The sequence below is a fragment of the Lontra canadensis genome, unplaced genomic scaffold (assembly GCF_010015895.1).
Source record: "Lontra canadensis isolate GAN:19392208 unplaced genomic scaffold, GSC_riverotter_1.0 scaffold28, whole genome shotgun sequence".
NCBI classification, from domain to species: domain Eukaryota; kingdom Metazoa; phylum Chordata; class Mammalia; order Carnivora; family Mustelidae; genus Lontra; species Lontra canadensis.
The window spans coordinates 15,027,682-15,054,805 of NW_022631022.1; the positions used below are offsets into that span (position 1 = coordinate 15,027,682).

The 27,124-nt window shown below is 35.4% G+C and overlaps 1 protein-coding gene across 4 annotated transcripts in view; it reads right to left on the minus strand.

Moving 5' to 3' along the window:
• The window catches only part of LRRC49 (leucine rich repeat containing 49), a 161,519-nt gene that overhangs the window by 36,550 nt on the left and 97,845 nt on the right, over positions 1-27,124 (minus strand). For all 4 annotated transcript variants that reach the window (XM_032864922.1, XM_032864921.1, XM_032864924.1 and 1 more), the window contains 3 exons: positions 25,406-25,553; positions 13,784-13,867; positions 8,834-8,997 (listed from right to left, as the gene is read on the minus strand). In XM_032864922.1, the coding sequence (XP_032720813.1) occupies positions 8,834-8,997; positions 13,784-13,867; positions 25,406-25,553 (396 nt within the window). The remainder of the gene's footprint in view (positions 1-8,833; positions 8,998-13,783; positions 13,868-25,405; positions 25,554-27,124) is intronic.

Consider the following 27,124-nt stretch of genomic DNA (forward strand, 5'->3'; position numbering starts at 1 on the left):
TTTGGTGTGTTTTTAAAAATCTTTAGGCTTTCTATAACAAGCTAGAACAGAAGGACTTAAAATATTTCGGAAGATTCTTTTCCCAATGAATAAGTGCTGCTGATTCCTATAATAAGGTATTTTATGAATTTCTATTACAACATTCATAGGTGTGGAAATTCATTTTAAGCATTATATTTTATTATGGTAGTGTTGGCTAAAGTACCACAGTCTTCATAGACAGGAAATGACCAAAAATAAACCAGCTTCACTGCATGCATCCAATGTAAGCAAAGAAAACATTACACCAAGTACTTTCCCATTTCTGGCAAGGGAAAGAAATCTGCAATATGTCGTTTTTACTGTAGAGCTGTCCCAAGTACAGTGAAAAGTGAAATCATTAATGGGATATACCAAAGTTTTACAGAATTTCCTCTCTTTATGTGCCTATAATTTTTTCATGGATACTTGTTTCCAGGCATTTAGTTACACACCCATAAGCCAAAGGTCACAGACACTCTAACACAAGAATTAGCCACTTTTTTGGCATTATGAAAAACTAAAGACTATAAATGGGATTGTTGAAAATGGAAAAACTTATGTAGTATTAAAAAACAAATTGAAACCCTCAGGAAGGGACTTTGTGACCCTCTAGCTTTCTACCTTCAGAAAAAGTAAGGCTTATATCATTTTAGAAAGATGAAATTTAATTATATTTTTAAAGACAGAGAATATAGTAACACAACTTCTAAAATTTAAAACATTTCACTATGTACTTTCAGATAACCTAGCACAAAAACTGAACACATGTGTTTGAAATCTCCCTCTAAAACCCCAATGAAGTAATTCTGATGCAAACCCACAAAAGCCAAGTATAACAGCTGGGGGTATGAGATGGACAATCTGCTGTAAGAAGCTTCAGAAAATTTCTGTAAGCTGGAAAGTAAAGAATGCTGAAAGACGAAGAAAAACAAAGGAAGTTATCGCTTGGAATATGCACTAGGGACAAGAATAAAGACGACAGCCAAACTGCCCATTAGGACTTTTGGAAAGGAAAGAACAGATATGATAGAAGACGGGAGTGGAAGTAAGACTAAATACAGGGGCTTTAATTGAAGATCTGTAAAAGGACCCTACCCCCTATTTCTCCCACTGTCAATAACACAGGCCGAGTGGCATTGCAGATCAGTGGGAGAAGAAAAGAATACTCAATATGTAGTGGTAGGGGCAACTGGTTATTCCTATAGGAGAAAAACAAACAAATTAGACCTCAGTCTCAAACTTGAAAATCAATTCCAAGTATAATAAAAACTAAAATATGAAAAGCCAAATTTTAAATCTTAAGGAAGACAAAATGGGAGGATTTTTAATAATCTCAACATAGTACAGGATTGTTTTTGCTTAAATACAACCCACATGGGTAAACCATAAAAAAGAAGGTATATATATTGGTATATATATATATTGGGTATCTTCAAAATACAAATGTTATTTAAAGGCAAAGACATTATGAGATTGCTTGAGGGAAAGCAGAGAGTGAAAAGAAGGCTCAAGACTAAAACCTGAGTAACTCTACCACCTAGAAGGTTGAGGACAGAAGTACTTGAGGATATTAGAAAGATACAAGGCAAGAACAAGCTATTAGTAATATGATGTAAAATAATAAATAAAATAAAACAAAGTAAAATAATAAACTGTAAACAATGGTCCAAAAGGAAATCATAAGACTAAATCAGGTCAGGCAGATAGCAGGCTTCAAGAAGGGTAAATTCCATTCAATAGATAAACAAGAAGGTGCACAAATTTCTTTGTTTAATAAACAACAACAACAATAATAAAGGCAATTGAGACAGGCAATCTGAAATTCCAGACAAAAACAAATTCAGACAGACAATCTGAAACTCCAGATAAAAACAAACTATGTGGGCGCCTGGGTGGCTCAGTGGGTTAAGCCGCTGCCTTCGGCTCAGGTCATGATCTCAGGGTCCTGGGATCGAGTCCCGCATCGGGCTCTCTGCTCATCAGGGAGCCTGCTTCCCTCTCTCTCTCTGCCTGCCTCTCTGTCTACTTGTGATCTCTGTCTGTCAAATAAATAAATAAAATCTTTAAAACAAAACAAAACAAAACAAAAAAACAAAAAAAAAACAAACAAACTATGTAAGAAAAGCATGGCTCAAATGGGAAGCAAACTGAAGTGTAGTATGTTTTGAAGTGTGGTGAAGAGGGAGCCATTTGAATTTGATGCTAAGAGTATTTCCCTTGAATGGTTTAGGAAGCGGAAAATGAAATATAACTATAGTACACTACTTAAAGCTCAAGTAAGACAGTTACATAATCATAGAAACTTAAACACTGTTACCAGTTTTCAATTTTAGAAACTAGCAATTGACAATGTTATGGCCATAGAAAAGATATAAATAATATTAAAATTGAAATGTGAAAGTATAGCTCATAGAATATAGCAAAATTGGGGTTCCAATCAGGGAAAATGGTAGAATAGGGAACTCTACAGGTCATTTCCTCCACAAAAGCAATAAATATGCTAGCAAAAGCTGTCAGAGTCAACTTTTTCACAACTCTGGAATCTAACAAAAAATTTATGACAACCAGAGAAATGTGTAGCAAAGAAAAAAGATGCCAAATTTCAATAAGAGAGTTCTGCACACTGTGACTTACCCTGTTAACATCCCCTATTCCCCAGCTCAGTGGTGGTCTTGAAGATGGCAGCCATTTTCTTCGTGTAGGTTCCAGAAAGAGCAATACATACTTTATTCTCAAAAACTTGGGGTTGTGTGTTTTGACATGTTTAGTGGTTCCCTAAAGGATCAACTAAAGAGCCTGCCTTTGTTTCAAATGCCTCAGAGCTTGCCGTAGGCAGTGGTGGCTTCTTAGGTGGCGTTTGACTGGAAGAGATTATGTTGAAAACATTTGAACATGAAAGTGTATCAGGTGCACCACATAGGACAAACAACAGACAGAGCAAAAAGCCTGAGGGAAAAAAAGAGGCTGGGAAAGGAGAGGGTTGGGGGGATTAAGGGCTTTGTTAAGTTCTTTCGTAAGCAGTCATCTCCAATAGTTGAAAGGCAAAGACAAAGAGAGAATCTTGAAATAGCAAAGAAGTGACAACAACAGCCAATTTCTCATCAGAAACCATGGAGGGCAGAAGACAGCTGGATGCTATATTTATAGTGCTGAAAGAAAAAACTTGCAACCAAGAATTCTGTATCCAGCAAAGCTGCACTTTTTTGAAATGGGAAAATTAAGACATTCGCAGATAAACAAAAGCTGTGAGAGTTCATTGCTAGTACACTTGCCCTACAAGAAATGCTAAAGTAGTCACTTAGATTGGAATAAAAGGACACTAGAGAGTAACTCAAAGCCATATGAATAATACTAGGAAAGGTAATTACATAGGTAAATATAAAAGCCAGTATAACTATTTTTGACTGGTAAATCTTCTTTTTCTCTATATTATTTAATAGATAAATGTATAAAATAATAATTATAAATCTATATTAATGTACACATAATGTATAAAGATGAAATTTGCAACAATAATAACCTAAACATAGTGAAACTATATAGGAGCAAAATTTTTTATATATTATTGCAACTAGGTTGGTATTAATGTAAACCTATTATTATTATTAACCTATATTATTAATTAAGATGTTAACTGTAATCCCCAGGGTAACAACAGACAATAGCTAAGAAGTAGATATAGTAAAAGGTATGAGAAGAGAATCACAATGGCACATTAAAAAGTCCTTGAACACAAAAAAAGTAGTAGAAGAATTGAGGAACAAAAAAGACATATGACAGAAATTAAAGAGCAAAATGACAGAATTAAGTGCTTTCTTATCATGATTTGATAGATAAAATTCTCCAATTAAAAGGTGGTTATTAGCAGAATGGATTCAAAAACAAGACTCAACTATATGTTGTCTACAAGAATAAAAGACACAAACAGATTGAAATTGGAAGGATGGAGAAAGATATTCCATGCAAATGATAACCAAAAGAGCTAGAGTGGCTGCTAATATCAGACGAAAGAGACATTGTGTCAAATAGTGTTATAAGAGACATAGAAGGACATTTTACATCGATAAAAGAGTCAATCCATCAGGAAGGTGTGACAGTTATAAACATACTGCACTTAACGTCCAAAATATATAAAGCAAGAACTGACAGAATTGCAGGGAGCAACAGTTCTGCAATCATAGCTGGAGATTTTAATACCCTACTTGCAATAATGGATAGAATAACTAGGCAGAAAAATCAATAAGGAAATAGAGGACTTCAAGAGCACTATAAATCAACTAGATCTAACATACATAGAAGACTCTACCCAATGATATTAGAATTTTTGTTCTTCTCAAGTGTGCGTGGAACATTCTTCAGAGTAGACTATATGTTAAGCCACAAAACAAGTCTCACATAAAACATCTCTGAAAACAATGGAATAAAACTAGAAATCTATAACAGAGAGAAATCTGGAAAATTCACAAGTATATGGAAATTAATAAACTCTTCAATAAAGAAATCACTAGAAAACCAGAAAAATATAGCTCATAGAAAGTTGCAACACAAAAACGTGGGAGAAGTAAAGGGTAGACTCATCTTGCACAAGGGAAAAAGAAATAAGAGATTTAATTATAGTAAATTACAAAAGTTACCAATAAAAGAACTCTAGGTATATAGTGTTGGGGGGATAACAAGTGAGTGAATCCTTGTCTATTATAGCAAAAAGTCTATCTCAACATTATAAGTTGAGAAAGCATAATATACAGCTAGAGATTTGGTTGAAAAGGAGTTAGCAAGATATTATTTAAAACAAAACAAAACAAAACAAAAAAACAGCAGCCATATAAGTAAAAGGAAAATCAGGTGAATATGCTATCAAAAAAATCAATGCAAAGAGCTTTTCAAGATGAAGAGTGTCAGCTATGTCAAATGGTGTGGAGAGTTCAAGTATAAAATAAGAACTTAAAAGTTCAAGAAGTCAGTCTGGATACTCCACTAAGAGTCCCTGGTATATACACATACAAGGTTTAATCAGCTCTTTTAGAAATATTTCTATCTTTCTGATGTAAGAGATTTTACATGAATCAGACAATTGAAACTAAGTTGAAGAAATTATCTATTATCACTACAAGTTATTAGTAATTTTGCATTAACGTTTTGCTAATAATTTGCTGTCTTTACAGTTTTATTTTTCTGGCTTCAAATATCATCTTTGTCTCCTTGATGTCATAGTTTTAAGTCATTAAAAGGATCAGACCAAGATAATGTAATGGTGTCTCCATGGCACTTTGAACTTACATCAGTAAAAAATAAATCTTTTGCCAGAAATTGTGGATCCCTTTCCAATGATTCATTACTGTTCTCAACATCCTCTCCACTGAATCCACACATCACTTTTCCCATCTCTCCCAAACTCTTCCTTTGTTCTTCTTGCTTAAAAGGACTTTGACTTTGTGGAACTTCTAATAAAAATTCTGAAACTCTTGGCAGTAACTACAAGGCATAACAATTTTCACTAACAGATACTTCCTCTTTCTTTTGGAACTGAATATTTGTTTTGAGACCATAAAAGTGAAGACTCTATAAGTTTAAATTATTTTAGAGGGTCACAAAATTTTTGGCCATAAGCTGCCTAAAAAGTTCAAAGTGTTAAGAAGATCATATTAACTACAATCCATACCTATCAGAGATCATTTTGCCAGGTAAAAGTGACAATTAATAAACAAAAACACTTCTGCACTCACTGTAGCTGCCAACCCTAGTAAGACATGAACAGTGAACGGCCCTGTAACAAGAGCATAGAATGAATGACTTAAGCTGGTAGGACAGAAGGCCGATGACTGCTGAATACACTGGCCTTTGGTTCTACACCCAGCTCTACCATCACTAACTTCAATATCTACAATAACAGCTTCAAATGATCTCTCTCTGATGACTCTTACTTCTACTCTTCTCTAACAACCCACACCAGCCACAATAATGGCCTCCAAATTGCTCTTAGATATGTTCCACCTTCAAAATCTTTAACTCCCAAAACTTAACTCTGACGATAAATACCCACTATTTCAACTCACTCCTTCATATGCTTCTTGTCTTCAACTTCATTTAGACTTCCAGTTTCAGAAATACTAAATTTTCTCCTCATTTGTTGGCAGCCTTCTATTTTTTAATACTTTAAAATTCTAGTGTAGACCATATGACCCATCATATCTTTCTTTTATCATTTTAGTTGAATTTTTAATTCTTTACCTTTGATCCTTTTTCTCCTTACTCTTTAACAAACATAGAGCTTCTCTACTGTTATACCTACTCTGTGGTCCGGGAATATAATTCAATAATTCTGACTATAGTTGCTGCAATTTCATGGTCTCTAACCTCATTTAGTTCCTCAGAATTTTCCTTCAATCTGTCAACATTTCCCTAATTAGCTCCCTCTGGATATCAAATAAGACCTGAAAAAATGGAGATATACCATGGTTTTTAAAGTGATGATTTATTACCTTAAGAATGTCAATACTTCTGAAATGAATAACTTAAATGTCCTTTAGATATAATTCTTAACATTTCCATTTAATTAAATAATTGTTCACTGAAGTATAATTAACGTAGAATGTTGTATCAATAGATGAAATGATTTTAAAGCTCATATAGAAGAACAAGTGTGTGAGAATTAAAACTTTGAACAGTGAAAGCAGATTTCCCCTACATAGATATTAAGACTTACTATGAAACCACTACAATCAAGCAGTTTCGGTATTGTCATTAAAACGGATAAATAGATAAGTGAAATGGAATAGAAAGTCCAGAAATGGGGTTGCCTGGGTGACTCAGTTTGTTGAGCATCCAGCTATTGATTTCAGCTCAGGTCATGATATCAAGGTCCTGAAATTGAGCCCTGCATCCAGCTCTGTGCTTAGCATAGAGTCTGCTTGAGATTCTCCCTCTCCCTCTGCCCCTCCCACTCATGCTCTCTCTCTCTCTCTCCAATAAGTAAATCTTTAAAAAAAAACTCTAGAAATCTATCCAAATATTTACAGGAATGTAATTTAAGATGAAAATGACATTCTCATTAAAAAAGAGAATACTTTAATTAAAAATGCTATTACCAAATTGAACTGAAATAAAATCAAGTTAGACTCTTACCTAACACTATGTATAAAAATAAAGTTGATGTAGTAAGGATGAACTTTTAAAACCTTACTAAAATTTTAGAATATAATGTATAAAATAATTTGGATAAGCTTGGATGTAAGAAAACTTCTTAAGGAAGATAGGAAAAATGTTTTTTAGAAAAAGCTGTCAGAAATTGACTTGTATAGTGTTTCATAAATCTAAAGCTCAGAGCTATAAAGTTTTAACTTTTTAAAGTGTTATAGTTCTGACCAAGTAAAATGATATTAAATAAAGCTCTAGGGCAATATAAGAATAATATATATATTTGTTATATAAATTATCACTTAATTAAAATTTCTCTTCTTTTTACTTTATTTTTGCCAGCTCAAAGAGCTGAGAAGTCTGACATGTGGATACAATACCCAAGTGAGCTAAAGGAAGTATTCTGATCAATATAAATTAATCCTATAATGAAAATTTTTGAAGTGTATTTGTCTAAATATATGTCACATTCTTTAACTCCAAGAGAATTTCCAAAGTATTAGTCTAATGCCTCATTATTTTCTTCATGACATTCTTTACATATGAAAAGTTTAAAAACTATGATCTGGAAACTTGAAAGAAAAGTTACATTTAGTATGAAGTGTGCTTCAGAATTTGGTTAAGGTCATTCGATAATGGAGTTTCATCAAATGAAACAAAACTGAAATGCATTCTATCTTTGATTTTTAGATTTTGTTTTAAATTACATAAATATATAAATTATTATATGTTTTTAAAATTATAAACTATACATTTTTAAGCTTTATATCTCTCATTTACTTGATTCCAATATGCTTTCTTAAGAGGAAGAGAAATATGTAAAATCTTCATGGTGTACTCAATTTGCTCATAAACCAGGGGCTATATATTATGCGACACATACGTTGTAGAAGAGGCTGTGAGCCACTGGATAGATAGATATTATAGAATCCAGCTAGAGTAATTATTTAAATTTTATGCCAAAATTGCTTAATTACTACGAGTTAGGAATAAGGTTTTGTGCTGGCTGCTGGGGACATGAAAAAGAGCAAGACAATCAAGAAACAGAATCAGGATTCTTTTCCTCTTCAAGCTTACATTCCAGTGGGGAAGACAGATATGAAACTAATTATCCACTAGTTATTTAATTATGGCTATGGTAAGTGCTGAGAAGGGGAAGTCCACAGTACTGAGAGATAAGAGGTATTTGATCTAGCCGATCTAGCCAAGTCTGCAGGAGGTAGTTGGGGAAGGTTTTTCAGAGGATGTGAGGTTTAACTTCGAGACCTTCGGGCTGGCATCAGCTAGGGAGGGGGAGGAAAGTAGTGGCGGGGACAGGATGACTGTTTGTAGGAGAAAGGCTCTGAGGTAGGGAGTAACTGAACTGCAAGCCACTGATGCAGCATGGCAACAGTGGCTGATGGGATGGGAAGAAATAGATCCTCCTAGGCTATGTTAAATAATCTAGATATTTTTTTTCCTCTGAAAAATAGGAAACCATGGAAGGGTGTTTTAGTTAGGGGTCAATTTATATTTCCAGTGTTTCTGTCTTCACTTTTAAATTTAAACTTCTAGTCTCAGAAGGTTTTCTTAAGAAAACTATTTCTAAATAATTTTATATGAAATGGTTTCCCATTTCTGCTCCAAATTCGGTTCTCCAAAGACACTAGTACCTGGAAAGAATACCATTGCATACCCTGTTTCCTCTGGAAATGCGGAGACGGTGCTTCCATGGAGCTGAGAGGGGTCCTGAGGAGAGTCAGAAACTTTTCTATCTTGATTTGGAGCAATATTGGGTATTCGATTCTGTTGCAAGTCCCACTTTCGAGCTACGTTGTTAATTGTTAACCTTTTCTTCTCCTATGAAAAAGTTCAGTGTGACAAGAATTATATAATGCAATTTCTGTAGCAGGATGGTATCCCTGAAGCCTGTTGTTCAAACCACTTAGACTTTTAAAAGGAGTATATTCCTTAAAAGCAGCTACAAATAGGTACTCTAAAATACAAGTGGCCTTTATTTACCCTGTGCATTCAAACACCTCAACAGTGGTCTATCATACTTAAAGAGAAAACTTCACACACAATGATTACTCTCATTGAAAAAATGAAAATTCACTATCTAAAAGTTTGACAGAAAGTCTCACACCTGTTATCTAAGATTTTAATTTGAAAGAAATTTAGATGCCTTTGTGTTTAAACATAGCAAGAAGAAAACTAATAATATTTTAATTTTCCTACCCAATAATTCAGACTAGTATGATGGAATAATCTTGGTTGAGAGGTGAGAAGAGGGATTGATCCATGTTCCAAGCTTCACAGCATGAATTACAATGTCTGAAAACTAAAATTACATACAGACTACTAAAAGAAATTGTACAAGATTGAAATATTTCTAGGCAACTAGTAGCATCCCAGATGAATACGAAAGAAGTTAATTCATTACATGCAATGGGTGCCTTAGGATAGTGTTTTTCAGACTTTAGTGTGCCTCAAATCACCTGGAGAACTTATGAAAACACCAGTTGCTAGTTCTCACCCCATCCCGATTTATTGTGTTTGAGATGGAGCTTGAGAATTTGCATTTCTTTTTTTTTTTTATCATCAATTACCAGCTATTTTTTTTTAATTTTTTATATTTTCAGCGTAACAGTATTCATTGTTTTTGCACCACATCCAGTGCTCCATGCAATCCGTGCCCTCTCCAATACCCACCACCTGGTTCCCCCAACCTCCCACCCCCCGCCCCTTCAAAACCCTCAGATTGTTTTTCAGAGTCCATAGTCTCTCATGGATTTCTAAAAGCTCCCAGCTGTTGTTAAGGCTACTGCTCCTTGGACCTCGCTGTGAGAACCACTGACTTAGGTAGGGTATTGGGGCTCCATTCTCTCACAGAAACTTGTTGAGAAAAGCAGATCTAGAGTACTGAAAGAAAATGTACAAGGTTGAAATGTTTCTGCTCAGCTTATATAAATTGATAAGGAAAATAATCAATAATCTGGTAAAGTGTCCATTATTAAGAATTAACATCTTTAAATGGCATGTCAATGTGGTCAGAGTGCTGAGGACAGACATCTTCCATTTCCTCTGTACTGAGAGCACCCATCCAATGACAGATCAGCTGTGTGATACTGACCCCTCCACACCTACTGCCTAGGGAATCAGGGAGGGCTGTTAGGAAAATTCTTTGCCCGTTTCCTCAGTGCATTTATACATGCAGAATAAATTTTTAGTTCCATCTCTCTGCCTATATTTGGATAACCTAAAATTTTAGCATGGAAAAATGGCATTGGGTAGGAATGAAAAGTGAAGACAAAGCTTAATTAAAACTAAAATTTTTTTTAAAGTTCTGTTTCTGTGTTTAAAACTGTTTTTAGCATGGATTCCTTTTCTATTGCTTGTTATTTCAAATTTCTCTATATCGTTACATGGGTTATACTTAATATGCATATACTTCTGAGACTTGTGGACATTTTATGTAGGTCTTCCTTATCTAAAGCAAGTAGAATCTGCTATTTTACTATAAGAAATTTTTCTCCCAAATCTATACTAAAGAGCATCCTACCTTAAGGAATTCTATTTTGGGTATTCATTGATAAATGGTACAACCTAATTCTCAACCCAAGTAGTGTCACTTTTACTTAGCACCAGGCCACTATGAAAGAGGCAGGGGCAGTAAGTTAATGGCAGATGGCTGTAAAGTTGACTCCACGCATTTGGTTTTCTGGCTGACTGGGAGTTGGCAGAAATATTCTTAATGAGGTAGATATAGTTGTGCTTATAAAAAGAGATACACAATATCTTTATACCACTGAGTCTGTTAGCAAATTTGTAAGATACTCTGAAAATACAAACACTTTCTAATACTCACCCCAAACTTAAGCTTCCTTTATTTGGTTTATTGAAATTAGATCAACACCAGGTTGACTAAGGGAATGGATATTTTTACTGAGGCCAGGAAGAGGAGACATTTTAAAATAGGATTACAGCCTGGAGTCAGATGGGGGTTGGTCACTGGCTCACCAGGGGGCCACATAAGGGCTCTAGGTATCTGTGGTGCAAAAAAAAAAAAAAAAAAAAAAAAAGCAGCAGCAGCCAGAGAAAGGCTACAGATTCTGCAAAGCAGAAGGGGGTATCTGAAGAAAATCTTCCACTCAAAGATCATGGATGTATTTGGCATATCAGTTATTGTCATGTTTCTAAACCTAGGTAACAATACATTGCGAAGTCTGTGTTAAGGTGACAATTATTTTAGAAGATTCCAAATTTGCAGCTTTTGCCACTTGAGTCTACTCTTCATAGTCCAAGCAATATCTCACCAGTAGAGCTTGTAACTATCACTTCCACGCATTTCCAAGGTTGCAAGGAAAACAGGAAGACAGAAAAGCAACAGAAGATACGTGTCAATGCACTCTTCTGGTCCCTTCGCAACCACCCACCCACTTTTCTTAATGACCAGGACGTGCTGTCGAATGAAACGACAGCCAGAGAATGCTGAGGATCTTCGGTATCAGGATTTCGAATCTGGGCTACGGCTGGAATCCAGGTCTCTTGATTTCCCATGATTCTCCTCTAATTAAAAAATTTTAAAGCTAAATAACCCTCACAATTAAAGAGTCCTATTTAGTGACTTCAAGAGAAGTATTCACTATTTTTTGAAGTTTTCAAATTTTCCAAACATGTACAAACCACGTTGGCTAAATGTTTAATGGCTATTTCCAAAAATGCTGAGCATGAACAGCACCTGAATTGGGTATATAAGAAAAAAAATTTCAGTGCAAAAGTGTAGTCAAGAGCAATTTGTTGCCTATACCAGGCTCAACTTATACTGGTAGCTTTAAAGCTAAACCAATGGAGTTTGTTTATTCTGCCTTTCCATGCTTTAAAATACAATACAAAAGTGTTCTTTTGGTCTGACAGCTTTAGTCTGTTTATTTACTTATATATTTTTATTCATTTGGCCATTCATTCACTTATGCAGCTTAGGTACTGGAGCTGTAAGATCAGAAATACAGAGGACTCCTGAATAACATGGGGGTTGGCTCAGGGGGGCTGCAAATCTATGTATAATTTTGGACTTGTCAAAAACTTAACTACTGATAGCCTACCATTGACTAATAAAAGCTTTACCAATGATATAAACAGTTGATTAACACATATTTTGTATGTTAGATGCATTATATACTGTATTCATATAATAAAGTAAGCTAGAGAAAACAAAATGTTGAGAAAATCATAAGGAGGAGGAAATACACTTACAGTACTGTACTGTATTTATTGAAAAAAATCCAATTAACAAGTGGAGCTGCGTAGTTCAAACTCATATTATTCAAGAATCAACTCTATTACTTTTTCCAAATGAACCATTCAGAAAGTTTACCAGTAGTATTATTTGTCAATGGTAAATCTTGCTCCTACCTACTCGTTTTAAAAATTTTACCTACAACTATATTTCATATAAACCAAAGTGTGTTTTTGACCAACCCTTAGAAATATTCCAATAGAGAAAAGACTAAAATTCTATCAGTTAAATCAATAAAAAGAGATATCAAGAGGGGGCTTAGGTACGTCTAATTAATGGGATGAGGGGAAAACAGATAAAGTTGGGGAGGAGTCAAGAGGTTAGAAATAATAGCAAATGAGAAAATTGTATCATTATGTCGAGTTCTAAATACTTTTGAAGTAGTAGTCTTAAGCTGAGAGGGCTTGGGACCAAGTATTTTTTTGTTTTGTTTTGTTAACTTAGGAGTAGTTTTCATAGAATAAAGCACATAGATTCAAGTAGTCTTAATTAGTTGTGAGGAAGGCATACACCGGTGTAACCCATACGCCTATCAAGATATACATTTCCATTGCCCCAACAAGTTTCCTTGTTTCCTAAGTTTATTTTGTACAACTTCATATCCCTACCAGTCATCTTTTGAATTCTAAATGGCATTTTCATTTTAGGAAGAAAAGCACCTATGTAAGACAAGAATGAGTAAGGATAATCAGCCTGATATCCTTAGTTTTAGAACATAGTAGGAGCATAATACAAGCTATAAACTTTAAGCTGTCTTTATTTTCATTGTGATGCAAGTATAAAATATTTTAATAGAAAATATTCTAAGGAAAACAATCACGATATGATAAATCATTTAAAACTAGTTTAAAATAAATTTTACTTCCTAAATCCTCAAAAATCTTTACCACCTCTATTTAAGAGAAGTTAATAGTTTTCAATTTAAAAAGCAATTATTAAAAAAGAAACCCATGTATCAGAGCTCATTAAAATATCTCAGTAAATGATGGTCGATTATAGGGGTTTCCGAAATGAAGTGTACATGGCACAAGGATACACAAGATGATGCACTGGTGTAGAAAAAAAAAACCCTGTAACTTGTGTTCTATTTAGTTTTTATCTCTTCCCCTTAAAATCTGTAGCTTTTGCATGTGTTTTATAATGCACATTATGTTGCATTTCTCAAGTACAGGCTTATTTATAGGTAATTTACAAACGGTATAAGGGTATTTATTTACAAAAAAACTCTACCAATAGGTAGAATTCTACTTTACAAAGTTGGGAAACTGCTTTTCCAGTTGACAAGCAAGCTGGTTTCAGGGCAGCGAGGGTTAGGACGCACACGCATGTAGACCTTAGGGAAAGTACCTTAAGCAAGGACTGTTTATGACTTTCCCGCTTCTTCTCTTCCTCCTTTTTGGCTACAACAGATGCGATACGCCTTTCTTCTTCCTAAAAGCAAAAAATGTTTACAAGCATTATTAAGTATTTAACTTCTTCTGTATGATTTCTTTGGTTCTACCGGTCTGGTTTTCTTTGTGAGAAGCATACTACTTGCTAACAGAAAATATGCCCTCATAGGAATTTAGTCTTTTCCTCTTTATTCTTTTGCCTTCCCAACTCTAAAGAACTGTACGTTCTTAACTCTACTCCCAACTTTTGATGTGTGATGAACGTAGCTAATACAAGACAGAAAACAGAATGAGAAGGGCAAGAAGCAAGGGGGAGCAGGTTTACATAGTTTTTCTTTGTATACCATGTACTTACAGTTCCACATATAAAGACTTAAAAACTTTCAGCTATGATGATAAAAACAACAAGAATTATACTTCTCACAACTTTTATTTGACCTATGGATGTAAATCAGAGCTTTTTAAATACTAAAACAAGTATGAAAGCTTTTTAGAACTCTCCATTGATATTAATAAATTATTCACCATTAATATTATCACTTTTACTTTGTTTTTAAGTTGATTTGGCCAGTCTAATTTCTTAGATTCTAAAAGCTATAAAATAACATTAAAGTTTAGAAAAAATTTTAAAAATCAGCCATGATTCCCACATGCTAACTCACATCTTATTATTCCTGTATCACCTTACAGTATTCACTATAAACATATTTTTTCAAGCGGCAATCTGTATACACAGTATGGATCACGTTTTTTTCCCCTGAAGATAGTCAAATTTTAGTAAATTATAAACATGTAATTTTAAGTTTTAATATAGAAGGATCTATAGGTATTCAAAATGATGTCGCAATTTCAGAAAAACAATTCCTTCTTAAAAGATGAGCTTGAAAATATCTCCAGAGATAAGAAACCACAAAAAGTAATTTTGCACACTTGAAGAACTCCTACAGAAATGAAAAATTATACAAACCGAAATGAAAAATCTAATGGAGGAGAGCTGAAGAGCATACTGTACGCAGCTGAAGAGAGAATCAGGCAACTGAAAAACAGGCCAGAAGACTTTCCCATATGCTTTCATAGCACCCTAAATTCCCCACTACAGCACTTAACCTGTTTCATTTAAATCTCTGCTACTCTCTCTCCCCTCTCCTACCCCAGGAGTTCATTGAAGGTATGGACCATGTCAACTCCTGGCACATTGTAGACAGTCAATAAATATATATTTAAAGAATTGATTATTAAATACACATCTTCATATATCTGTCCAACAATTTCCTAAAACTGGAACCACTAAATTAAATGGAAGACATATTTCTAGGACTTTTGATATGTTTACAAATTGCCCTCCATAAGTGTGGTACTGATTTCCATCCCTATCAGAAGGCAGCATTTGATTTAAAACATAATATATAGTCATGACAGCTGTTCATTAAATATTCCTGTGTCTTCCCACATCCAGGCCATATTGTAAGATAGCAATTCTGATCCCTTATCAGTTAGGTGCTATCATTTTCTTTAACCAATGTCAGATGAACAAAATCACATGTGTTTACTTCTGGGGGAAGTTTATTTGGAAGGAAGCTTTTAAAGACAATGTATGGGATAGCTGTTCTCTCTCTCACCTCTGCTATAGAATCTGCAAAGCTCCACATGGTGGGTACTTTGAAGGCCTTGGTTCTAGAATGAAGACAACACAGAGCAAAGTTTCCAGACCACATAATACATACATACATACTGCAGACAGGCAGTACGAACATGAAATAAACTTAATTGCTTTAATTCACTGAGGTCAGGGAAGTTGTTTCTACAGCATAATCTAGCCTATCCTGACCAGTATATTTATCATGCTAGAATTAAGGAAGGTCAAAGAGGCCATGAAAATGTATTCTAGGGGGTTAGCTATTATAAATACTTCTGAAAGCAAAGAAAAGACCTAAATGAAAGAAGGACATAAAAAATACACAAAGAGAAATTATCAAAAAGTTATAAAGCAAACTAGAAATGCACCCACTGGAAGACTCTAATTTTAGAAATGAGGTACTGAATACTCTGAGAAGGTTAATAATTTATACAAGGTCACAGAGCTAGTGACAAAGCCAGGATCAGGACCAGAAGCCACAGCTTCTGAGAAATGGAATTTGAATTTTTTATAATAAGGACATGTTTAAATGTATTTTAACTGATTTTAGAAAGATATAAAAGGTAAGGTTAAAAGTCAATAGCAATCTGCTGTATGATTTAATTGTTATAAAGGGAATGGAAAATGAATGTGACTTGTGGTGAATTTAAAATCTTTTACTAGGGCGCCTGGGTGGCTCAGTTGGTTAAGCGACTGCCTTTGGCTCATGACACTGGAGTCCCGGGATCAAGTCAGGCATCGGGCTCCCTGCTCATTGGGGAGTCTGCTTCTCCCTCTGACTTCCCCCTCTCACGCTCCCTCTCTCTCTCTCATTCTCTCCCTCTCAAATAAATAAATAAGCTCTTTTTAAAAAAATCTTTTATGATATGGAAAATAGTTATATTCTTGGTGTTTGAAGGCTAAGTAGAGCTTCTGAGGCAAACTCAAATTCAGAAGTTTGATTCCTAGTTTCACAATATAGCTAGAATAACAACTATATTAAACTCTTCTGTCCAGTAAGTACGGATTTGGTACCTATTAAGTATAACCTATTTCAGAACAAATTTTTTTAAAAGGCAAAATATATCGATGTTTGATTGTTGACTCATCTATAAAATGTGAACTAGAAACAGATTGGTTATTCAAAGAGTCAATTTCAAACAGTACTGGAAACTGTATGGATCACGTCCTATACATATTTGAGAGATGATTTCATCAGATTTCCAAAAAGAATTTGAGCTTCTATTAAAGGCAGTAGGACTTTAAAAGGAAGGCTAAACCTAAGAAAACTGGATACATGCCAAATCAACTCAAATATTGTTTTAAGGAGTTTATACATCTAATGACTATATTTCAGCCCAAATAATTAGAGAGTAACTAAACTTGGAAACAAAAATAAACCTCTAATTGTAAAGATGAGCTATAAATCTGTTGGTAAGAAGGAAAAAAACTGTAAACTTCTGGCATCTTCATGATAATAGTTCAATTTCTGGGATAAAAGCCATATTCTTTATATAGCAAAGCAAAAGGATCTATCTAGGACCAAAAAATCTTTTTTTCTTACTTTAGTCTGTTCATGAAGATAAAATGTAGAAATGATTTCAAAATAATTAATAAGTACAGTGATTTAATAGGTGTTTGATAACTTAGATTATACTCTGTTAGCAGACTATTAAGGCTCTAGAAAATGCATATTTTATAGGAGAAAAAGTTTTGCTCCAAATAAATAATAGTAGTCCTAATGTATGCAGTAATTTACGATGTGGAATTAAAGAAAACAAATGGCAATGTGGGTTTTTAACCATATACCTTAGGATAGTTAGTTATAAAAGACATTATTTTCCCTGACTACAGCAAATATTAAAATAGACTTTAAAAGCCATGTTTTTGTCTAGAAGAGGCAGTCCGTATTTTTCATTCAAACAGCCTTTTTTTAACAGATAAAACTGATCTGTCTAGGTCCTAGCTAATGTCAGAGCGAAGGCTGGAAGCCATATTCCCTAACTTCTCTTGGCCTGGGGATATTAGCTGTTAAATACTAGGGGGGGTAAAAAGCCAGAACAAGCTAGGTTCTGCTGCCATAACTTCAAAATTTACACTGGCTTACGACAAAAGTTTACATCTTGATCATGCAAAGAACCCTGCAACTGTCCTCCTTGCAGTGCCTAAGTATTCCTGGGTGCTGTGATCCGGTGGCATCTTCAACTCAATCCATGCCCCCATGAGGGCCACCACAACAGGAGAAAAGCAGTGAAAATCACACATGGGCTTTTAAAAGCTGCTGCCTGAAATCTACATACATTACTTCTGCTCACATTTCATTGGTCCAAGCACCTCGCATGACTACAATTAAGTTCAAAGGGGAAGGGAAACAGAATCCTCCCACCTGCCAAAAAGGACGATCAGTGCTGTAGATCAAGGACTGGCAAACTCCAGTCTACAAGCCAAATCCAGTCCATCACCTAATTTTGTAAATAAAGTTTTATTGGGAGTGTTAGTAACAGCTCCCACCATAGAAAACTCACTTCTGTCTCAGACTGTTCCACTTTTTGGAGGGCAAATGGTAAACAAGGTCATATTAAGCCAGCTAATTTTGTGTCTCAAGTGAAAACATTAGAAATTGTGAAGTTGTGCCTGTTTCAGAATTCTGAGAATAGTGCCTGTGTTAGCAAAATACTGCCTTAGAAATTAAAAGGAAAAAATTCTGCCTACCCTAGAATTGTCTATACAATATATATTCTCTATCCTACAATTGTCTATACAGTGTCTGTTCTCTTTTTTAACAGACAGCTGTGAATATATTTGAAGACCACTGCAATATCTTCCCTATGTCTTCCCTGTCAACGAATTGTGCCAGCTTCTCTGGAAATTCGTCAGTTTGTTGTCACCCCTCTAAAACTAATAGTTCAGGTGTAATCTGATCATCGAAGAAAAAAATGGGGACTACCATCTCTACTTTTCTGAATTCTCTGTTTTGATAAGATTGTTTTAAACCATTTAACTTCTAACAATCCCATCTCACAATTAAATCAATCTGAACTTAATTTGCTAAGTCTCATCTCACATAAATCTGCATTTGTGCTGATAATTGTATGGAGTAAAGTCCAGGATTTTCAATGTATCTATTTTTATCTTGCTAAATTCTGCTTTTTTTTTTCTACACTAGAGGTCAGCAAATTTTTTCTATAAAGGGCCAGATAGTAAATACTTGAGGCTCTGTGAACCACAAAAGATCTCTGTCACATGTTGTTTTTCTGTTCTTTACTTTCTTAATACAATGCTTTAAAAACAAATAAACCATTCTTCTCTTGTTCCGAAACAGTCTGCACGATGGATCTGGCCCACTGGCTATAGTATGCCAAACCCTGCTGTAGATCACTGAGCTACTTTGGGATTCTGTTTTGATCCACCAGTTTATCAGGATCCCCAAGTTCTCGAGTTGCTGTCAATCACATATTGTATCAGAGTAACAGAAATGTTCTCATTCCATCATTAACAAAAACTTTGAATCAAAGAGGCTCAAAGAAAAAGCCTCAAGACATGTCAGTACAGATTTTTCTAGAAGCTGGTGATTATGAATCCATTACTTCTAAGCTGTAGGAACGCTCCAGTCACAAATTCACTTAACGATGTTATCATACAACTTACTCAAAGCAGCATCGTGAAAGACCTTGTCAAAAGCTCTGCTTAAATACCAAAACACTATCCCCGACACTCCTCCAAGAGGGCCTACTTACAAGAGCTAAAATAGAAAATTAATTTTGTCTGGCATGAATCATTTTTAGTGAACTCATGCTGCCTCCTAGTGACCAATTCCCTTAGTATTCACAACTCCTCTAATAATCCAATTTCGATTTCTTTCATACTCAGCATCAAGTTTACTGTCAGAATTTGTGAAATTTATATTCTTTCCTTCTATGATAAAAAGATTAGTTGATCTTACCTTGCAACTACTCTACTATTCTACACTGCTTCTCTGATAAAACTTTCAAAGGTCTAGCAATTTATTCACTACGTTTACTCAGTGCTGTAGATCAAGGACTGGCAAACTCCAGTCTACGAGCCAAATCCAGTCCATCACCTTATTTTGTAAATAAAGTTTTATTGGAATAGAGCCATGCACATTCATTTATATAGTGCCTATGCCTTCTTTCACGCTACAGTGAGTTCAGTAGTTTTCAACAGAGTCTGTACAGACCCCACAGCCTAAAATATTTACTATCAGACCCTTTACAGGTAAAGTTTGCCAGTCCCTACTCTAGATTCAACTTACCTATTCACCTATCCTAGGCTTCACTTTCTTTATCTTAATATTTATTTCTATAGTTTGTTAACAGAGATAACAAAAGCAAAATGCGAATAGAGGCCATAAACTTATCTTCTCTCTCTTGGCCTCATATTATCCTTTGTCATTCCTCTGGATCAGGCAGCCCCCTCCCCGCAAAGCTCTCATTCTAACTAATCCCCCTCCTTCTCATCTCACCCATCATATCTTCCCCAATTCATCCCCTGGGCTTCTCTCCAGATAGACAACCTCTTTAATAGGCGAATATAATTTAACCACCTTAAACTCTTCAAGGGCTTCCTATTATGTCCAAGACAAAAAGCCAAACTCTTCATTATGACATAAAAAGCCCTTCATGGTCTAGGCCTTGCCTGTCAGATGCCCTTTGCTCCTGCTACTTTCCTCCATGTTTATGCAGTGCTCAGCCATGCTGAATTTCTACCATTTGCTATATCCCTCACATCTCTCTGCATTGTGCATGCCTTCATTCTCCCTGGAACACTTCCCACAGATATATCCTCCTTCATAATCACTTTTCAAGCCCAAGTCAAGTATTTTCTCCTTTGGAACTTTTCCTATTTTTCTGGTAGGCACAGGGGTGCTTTACCTTTCAATGTTACTATGCTGTGCATGTGTGCATGTGCACATGTGTGTAAGTGTGTGTGAGTGTGTGTACACACACACATATATATATCTAACAACTGATCTTCTCTAGCTTGGCATTTTGCATTATAACCTGTCTGCACTAGACATGCCCTAACTTGAGGGCATGAATTATGATTCTGATCTTGTCTAATCTAGTTCTAGTTCTGATCTAGTGTCTAATACAGATCCAAGTACAGGAACTTTTCAGTTCAACGTAACTAAGAATGGCCAGGAATTTTTTCACGGTGTTTCTAAGTCAAAAGAAATGTGTTAATAGCTCTGTTTACTCAGTAGTTAGTGAACAACTTATTAAGTTGTTCATGTTCCAGCAACTTAGCAGCCATTTGAAAAAATAATGATACACATAATTTGAAAGAAAAAAATACACCATTCTTAAAGAACCACAACTGCTTATCAATGAAATCTGTATATCTGTAGGACATTACACAACTTCTCAAATGTTGTATTTAGACTGGACATTGGCACACCTCATTTCCTGTTCCATACTGATTTGGGCATAGTATTTTGTTTAGCAAAACCACCGCTTTGCAAAGATACGATGTCACGGAGGTAAATATAGCGTGACCTCATGTTGAAATGGCAAATAACCTTGAGCTCGTAGTCTTCTCGTGTCTCAAAGATCTCAAATATCACTGCGTTTCCCTTGAAAACTGTAAATATTTCACAGTGCCCTAGTTCACGGAGTCCTCAGCACATAGCTCTAGTGCACAGAGGTTCATTCAGTATTTGTATAATCTACCCCAGCTAGAATATTTATATGGTAAGTTACATAAAAATTAATCAAGATGTCTTTTTTAAAGAGAAAAAAAGTTGGTATAGAACTGGTGTCAGCAAATTTTTCTAGCCAGATGGTAAATATTTTAGACTTAGAGGCCATATAGTTTCTTCTAGCAACTACTGAATTCCGCCACTGTAGAATCAAAGCATATGGAGATAACATATTAATGAATGGACACAGCTGTGTTCCAATAAACTTTGTTTACGAAAACACATGGCCAGAACATGTGCCATTGTTTGTCAACTCTGTTAACAGAAAGTCTTTTTTTTTTTAATTTTTTTTAAAGATTTTATTTATTTATTTGACAGACAGAGATCACAAGTAGGCAGAGAGTTAGGCAGAGAGAGGGGGGGAAGCAGGCTTCCTGCTGAGCAGAGAGCCCTGATGTGGGGCTTGATCCCAGGACCCTGGGATCAAGACCTGAGCTGAAGGCAGAGGCTTTAACCCACTGAGACACCCAGGCATTCCAACAGAAAGTCTTTTAAAAGGTATACTGTTTTAGGGCATCTGAGTGGCTCAGTCAGTTAAGCATTCGACTCTTGAGTTCAGCTCAGGTCATGATCTCAGGTCGTAGAATCAAGCTCCATGTCAGGCTCCGTGCTCACCAGAGTCTCCTCGTCTCTCTCCCTATTTCCTCTTGTATGCACACTCTCTCTCAATGTCTCTCCCTCTCTCAAATAAATAAATAAATAAATAAAATATTTTTTTTAAAAAGCTACTGAGAAAAAAGGTATGCTGTTTCTACACTAAAGTCACTAAAAAGTAATAAATAAAAGCTAAGACTAAATACTATGAGTCCATGCTAATATGAATAAATGAAAAACTGAAATTTTTATGAGGAAAGGGATTACAAAGGGAAAGAGAATAACTTTACATAGAGAAGGCTGGCAGACACCATTGTAATTAAAGTGGCCAACATCAATAAAAGGATAAATAGAAATTGTATACCACTTAGTAGGACGCAACGAGAAAAATCAAAATCATTTGTGTTATTTAATGCAAAAATCTATAAAAGTTGATTGCAAGGAAACATCAAAAAGCCTGAATTGAGTGCCATTCTACAAACTGACCTGTAATCTTCATAAATGTTAGAGTCATGAAAGGCAAGGAAAGACTGAGAAACTGTTCCTGAAAAATAGTGATGAGGGAAATCTGATGACCAAATGCACCATATGTAATATATAATTCCAAACTGGATCATTTCACTACACAGAAATTATTGACACCACCAGTAAAATTTGAGGGTGGTGTGAGAATTAGACACTAAAAATTATTCAGTGTTTACTTCCTAATTTCGTTGGTTATATTGTGTTTATACAGGAGAATGTCTTTGCTTGCCAAAAACACACACTAAAGTGTTCGGGATTGTTGGTTTATCTAATCAGCAGCTTACTCTCAAATAGTTCAAGAAAAAAGTTTTTTTTTTTTAAGATTTTATTTTTTTTGACAGACAGAAATCACAAGTAGGCAGAGAGGCAGGCAGAGAGAGAGGGGGAAGCAGGCTCCCCACTGAGCAGAGAGCCGGATGTGGGGCTCAATCCCAGGAACCTGAGATCATGACCTGAGCCGAAGGCAGAGGCTTTAACCCAGTGAGCCACCCAGGCGCCCCAAGAAAAAAGTTTTTGCTACTGTACTTACAACTTTTCTATGACTTTGAAATTGTTTCCATTAATTCTAGAAAATGGAAACTAACCTATAATGACAAAAAGTAAATCAGTGGTTTCTTGGCAATGGAGGTTGGGTGGGGAGGGATGGAAAGGAGGGATAACAAAGTAGCATGAGGAAACTTTGTTTGGGTAGTGGATTATGAAAAAGCTTGATTGTGGTGATGTTTCACAGGTGAGACATATGTTGAAATTTATCAACTTGTACAGTTAATAAGTGCAATTAATTTTATGCCCATTATATCTCAAGTAAAGCTTTAAGTAAGACATTAATTTTTTTTAATTTCTCAAATTAAGCTGTGAAGGAGCAGATGTACAGGGATTTTCAGCAGAACAGCTGGCCCTGCTCCCATCCCAGGTGATTTTCTCTCATTTCCTCACCAGGCAAACACAACTCATGGAATGTACAAAGACAATGATTACATATAGCACCATTCTCCTTTATTTCAGGCATGAAAGTAGATAAATTTCACTCAGTTAAGACTTTAATGAACATTACTACATTCTCAGCACTGTGTGAGATAGGGAAGGAAAGGAAGTAAACATAGTTAGGACATCGGTATATATCAGGAAAGGAAGAAGAATGGTGTCTGCCCACCAGGATTGTATACATCAGTTGGGTAGGCAAGACTGACATATAAGTTCACTATGGGAAACACAATATATAATTAAGTACTATCTTACATAAATGAGTCAGCTTCATTTCTTACCCCACCCACCTCAACCTCACCAGGAAGAGTAATTGTTAAGTACCAAAGATGCACAATTAAGAGACACATGGAGGGATGCCTGTGTGGCTCAGTTAAGTGTTTGCCTTTGGCTCAGGGTGTGATCCCAGGGTCCTGGGACTAAGCCCCACATCAGGCTCCCTGCTCAGCAGGGAATCTACTTCTCCTTCTGCCTTCTGCTCTCCCTGCACGTGTTCTCTCTCTTTCTGACAAATAATAAAATCATTGGAAAAAAAAAAAAAAGAAGAAACACATGGAGATAAGGGTGAAAGTATGAAACAGAGTTTACAGGATAGATCTGAACAAGCTGAAGACAAAGAACTATTTCTCCATGCTAGAACAAAAAGAGGCAGAGCCCCCAGAAGATCCCTGGCATTAACGAATTCATCAACACTTGTAACTACCTCCCTGTCACCTGAAATGTCCATGATATTCCTGAGACATAAATGTAAATGCACATATTGTGAAAATGGCTATAGGCAAGGAGTCAATTAATTGGCAATTGAACAAACTTAGCTGACCACTCAGAATCCACATCAACATTAGCAGGGTCTAGAAGTCAGAAGGCAAGTGGAGGCTTAGGATATATTTCTAGCTCTGAGATTATCCAACTGAGATCATTAATGAGTAATATCTGAGATAGCAAAATATTGAAATAAATCTGATATATGCAAACAATGAAAATTAAGGCAAATTTCTTTCTTACAGAACTTCTTGAAGCCTATAATATGCAAATGTGCACTGCACAACTAAAAGGTGCATATATAGCATTTCACTTAGATGAGGAGTCATTAAAACATTGAAGTATACAAAACATCTAACATGCAGATCAAATGAATAAACAAGCGCTCTTCTGAGAGGTATGACATCAATAACAACACAACAGCTCCACGTGACGCTTCCTCTGAGCCTCACATTGTTCTAAGGTTTAGTGCTTTATGTTATCTTGACAACAACTCTATGATGTAATTATGACTGTCTACCCCCTATTTTACTTTAAGGAAAATGAGATACAGAAAGGTCAAGTGAATTCCTGAAGGTCATTTGGCTAGAAACTGGTCAAACCAGGATAGAGACTCAAGCAGTCTGGCTTTGGCACCCATGTGCGGAAACATTACATTATGTAACTTAATGAATGTCATTTTTACTCATCCATTTTAAAATAAATTTTTAGTTGGATATGAGCCAGAATGAAAAACAACTGTCATGGTTAAACAATCGTGATGACTAATTAATTTAATTTTTTTTTAAACCTGTTAAAAAGGAAACCACAGACCCAAAATGGCATCACTTAGGTTAAGGTCACAAGCCAGTAAACCAAGAGTTACTACCTAACTTAACTACAGTTTAGACCCCCCAGAAATGTAATCTGTAACCAGTCAACCTGTGAATTTCCTGGTCAGGACTAGGAAATTTACTGATAGGCCCCTTTCCTTCCCTTTAGGAGGGTGACCTTGCCTAAAACCATGGATCCTTTGCTAATAATTGCCTTTTTTCCACTCCCTCTCTACCTTTAAAAACCTTTCATTTTCTGTAGTCACTGGGAGCTCCCCTCCACTTGCTAGACAGGATGCTGTCCAATTCATGAGTTGATTAATAAAGCCAATTAGATCTTTTAAATTTCCTCAGTTGAATTTTTTTGTTATTTAACAGCCCTATTCAATGAAATTGGGAATGAGTGACAGGTGGTAAAAGATTTGTAATTATAGTTATGAATTATATAGTCACGATAATCCACAGTTTATTAAAACTAAGAAGCATTTCAAGCAAAGAATGTGCACCCCAGTCTCTTAATCCACAGTAAGGAAGACACTATGGAAAGCACTTCAAAAGAGTTCTCACCGTGACTCTCTTCATATCTAGCTGGCGCAGCTGCATCATATTCTGAAGGATTGTATGTTTGTACCATGACTCTTGAGCTATTGGATTGCCATCAAAAGTGATGTCTGAGAGAGAAGAAGAGTCAGCAAGGCAGCACACACTTTCAAAGCTGCAGGAGAGACAGAAACCACGAGGTTATTGTGAGACCTTCCAACAGTACTTTCATTTATTTAATATACATTATTGTTTTAGAATAGTTTTAGATTTACAGAAAAATTAAGAGAGCACATACTCTGCACCGTTTTCCCTATTATTAACACCTTGTAGCAGTATTGTACATTTTTTACAATTAAGTTACAATTATTTACAAATAATTTACAGGTAATTCATTCATTCCTTACTTTCCGGCACTATAAGATTCTCTAGACTCATATATTTCCTATCCCAGTCCTAGAATCAGACATTTCTCCAGGGAGTTATGGTTCCTTTAATTGGAGAATGGTCTGGAACCAAAGATCTGGTGGCTCGGTATACTTTTCAACACTGGGTCATCGTATTTTTTTTCATACCTTCTGCAGACAGAGCAAGGAAATGCATGTGTGTATACCGACCTGTGTGTATATATATTATCTATGATATGTAATAACCATCTATGTCTCCATTAAGCTGAACATGAGTTCACACTGATATTGCCCAACTCTAATCTATCATCAAAAGGATCCTTCCAGCCTCTTTCCCTTGCTTATCTGTAAATTCCTAATCCAACGAGGAGAAATCTGACTTACATCAGCTCTCGTCCATTTACTTAACTGTTCAATTCTAGAATATATGCATAGTGGTATCAAAATTTTCAACCTGAATCCCCATCGAAAACAACTTTATTAAATACAACCATTATGTGTAATTCCTTTAGTATTTAGTCTTACACATTCATTTCAAAGTTACTTTGGTCAGCACCTCCCCTCCTGCTACCCCTCCAGTGGGGTTGTTTCATACAGGTGAAATAACAGTTAGCTTTTTTTTGTCATAGTCTATATTCATTCCTTCCTGGGATCCTCTAACCGCCTAAATATTTTAATTTGCATACATTAAGATTTATATTGTGCTGTAAAGTTCTGCAGGTTTTAACAAATGCATAAGTATCATACACAATAGCTCCATGACCCTAATAATATATTAATAATAATAATATATTATATAATTATATATATGTAATAATAATCCTATTCAACCCTCCTTTTCTCTCCCTCAATCTCTGGCAACCACTCATCTTTTTACTGTCTTCATAGTTTTGCCTTCTCCAGAGTGTCATACAGCTGGAATCATACAGAAGGTAGCCTTTTCACACTGACTTCTGTTACATAGCACTATGCATTGTATTCAATGCATATTGAGTTTTCAGCTCAATTGGGTAAATACTTAAGATTGCAATTGCTGGATTATATTGTAAGACTATGTTTAGCTTTGTGAGAAACTACCAAACTTCCAATGTGGCTGTAACGTCTTGCATCCCTACTAGCTCCACATTCCCTTGAGCATTTGGTATTTGTCAGGTTGGGTTTTTTTTTTTTTCCACATTGTCATTCTGATAGTTGTACAGTGGTGTCTCATTGTTTTAATATGCAATTCCCTAATGTCAGAGGATGTTGAACAATTTTTCATATGCATATTTGCCATCTGTATATCTTCTTTGCATTTTCAGCTCTTGTGCCCATTTTTTTAATTGAGTTGTTTCCTTAT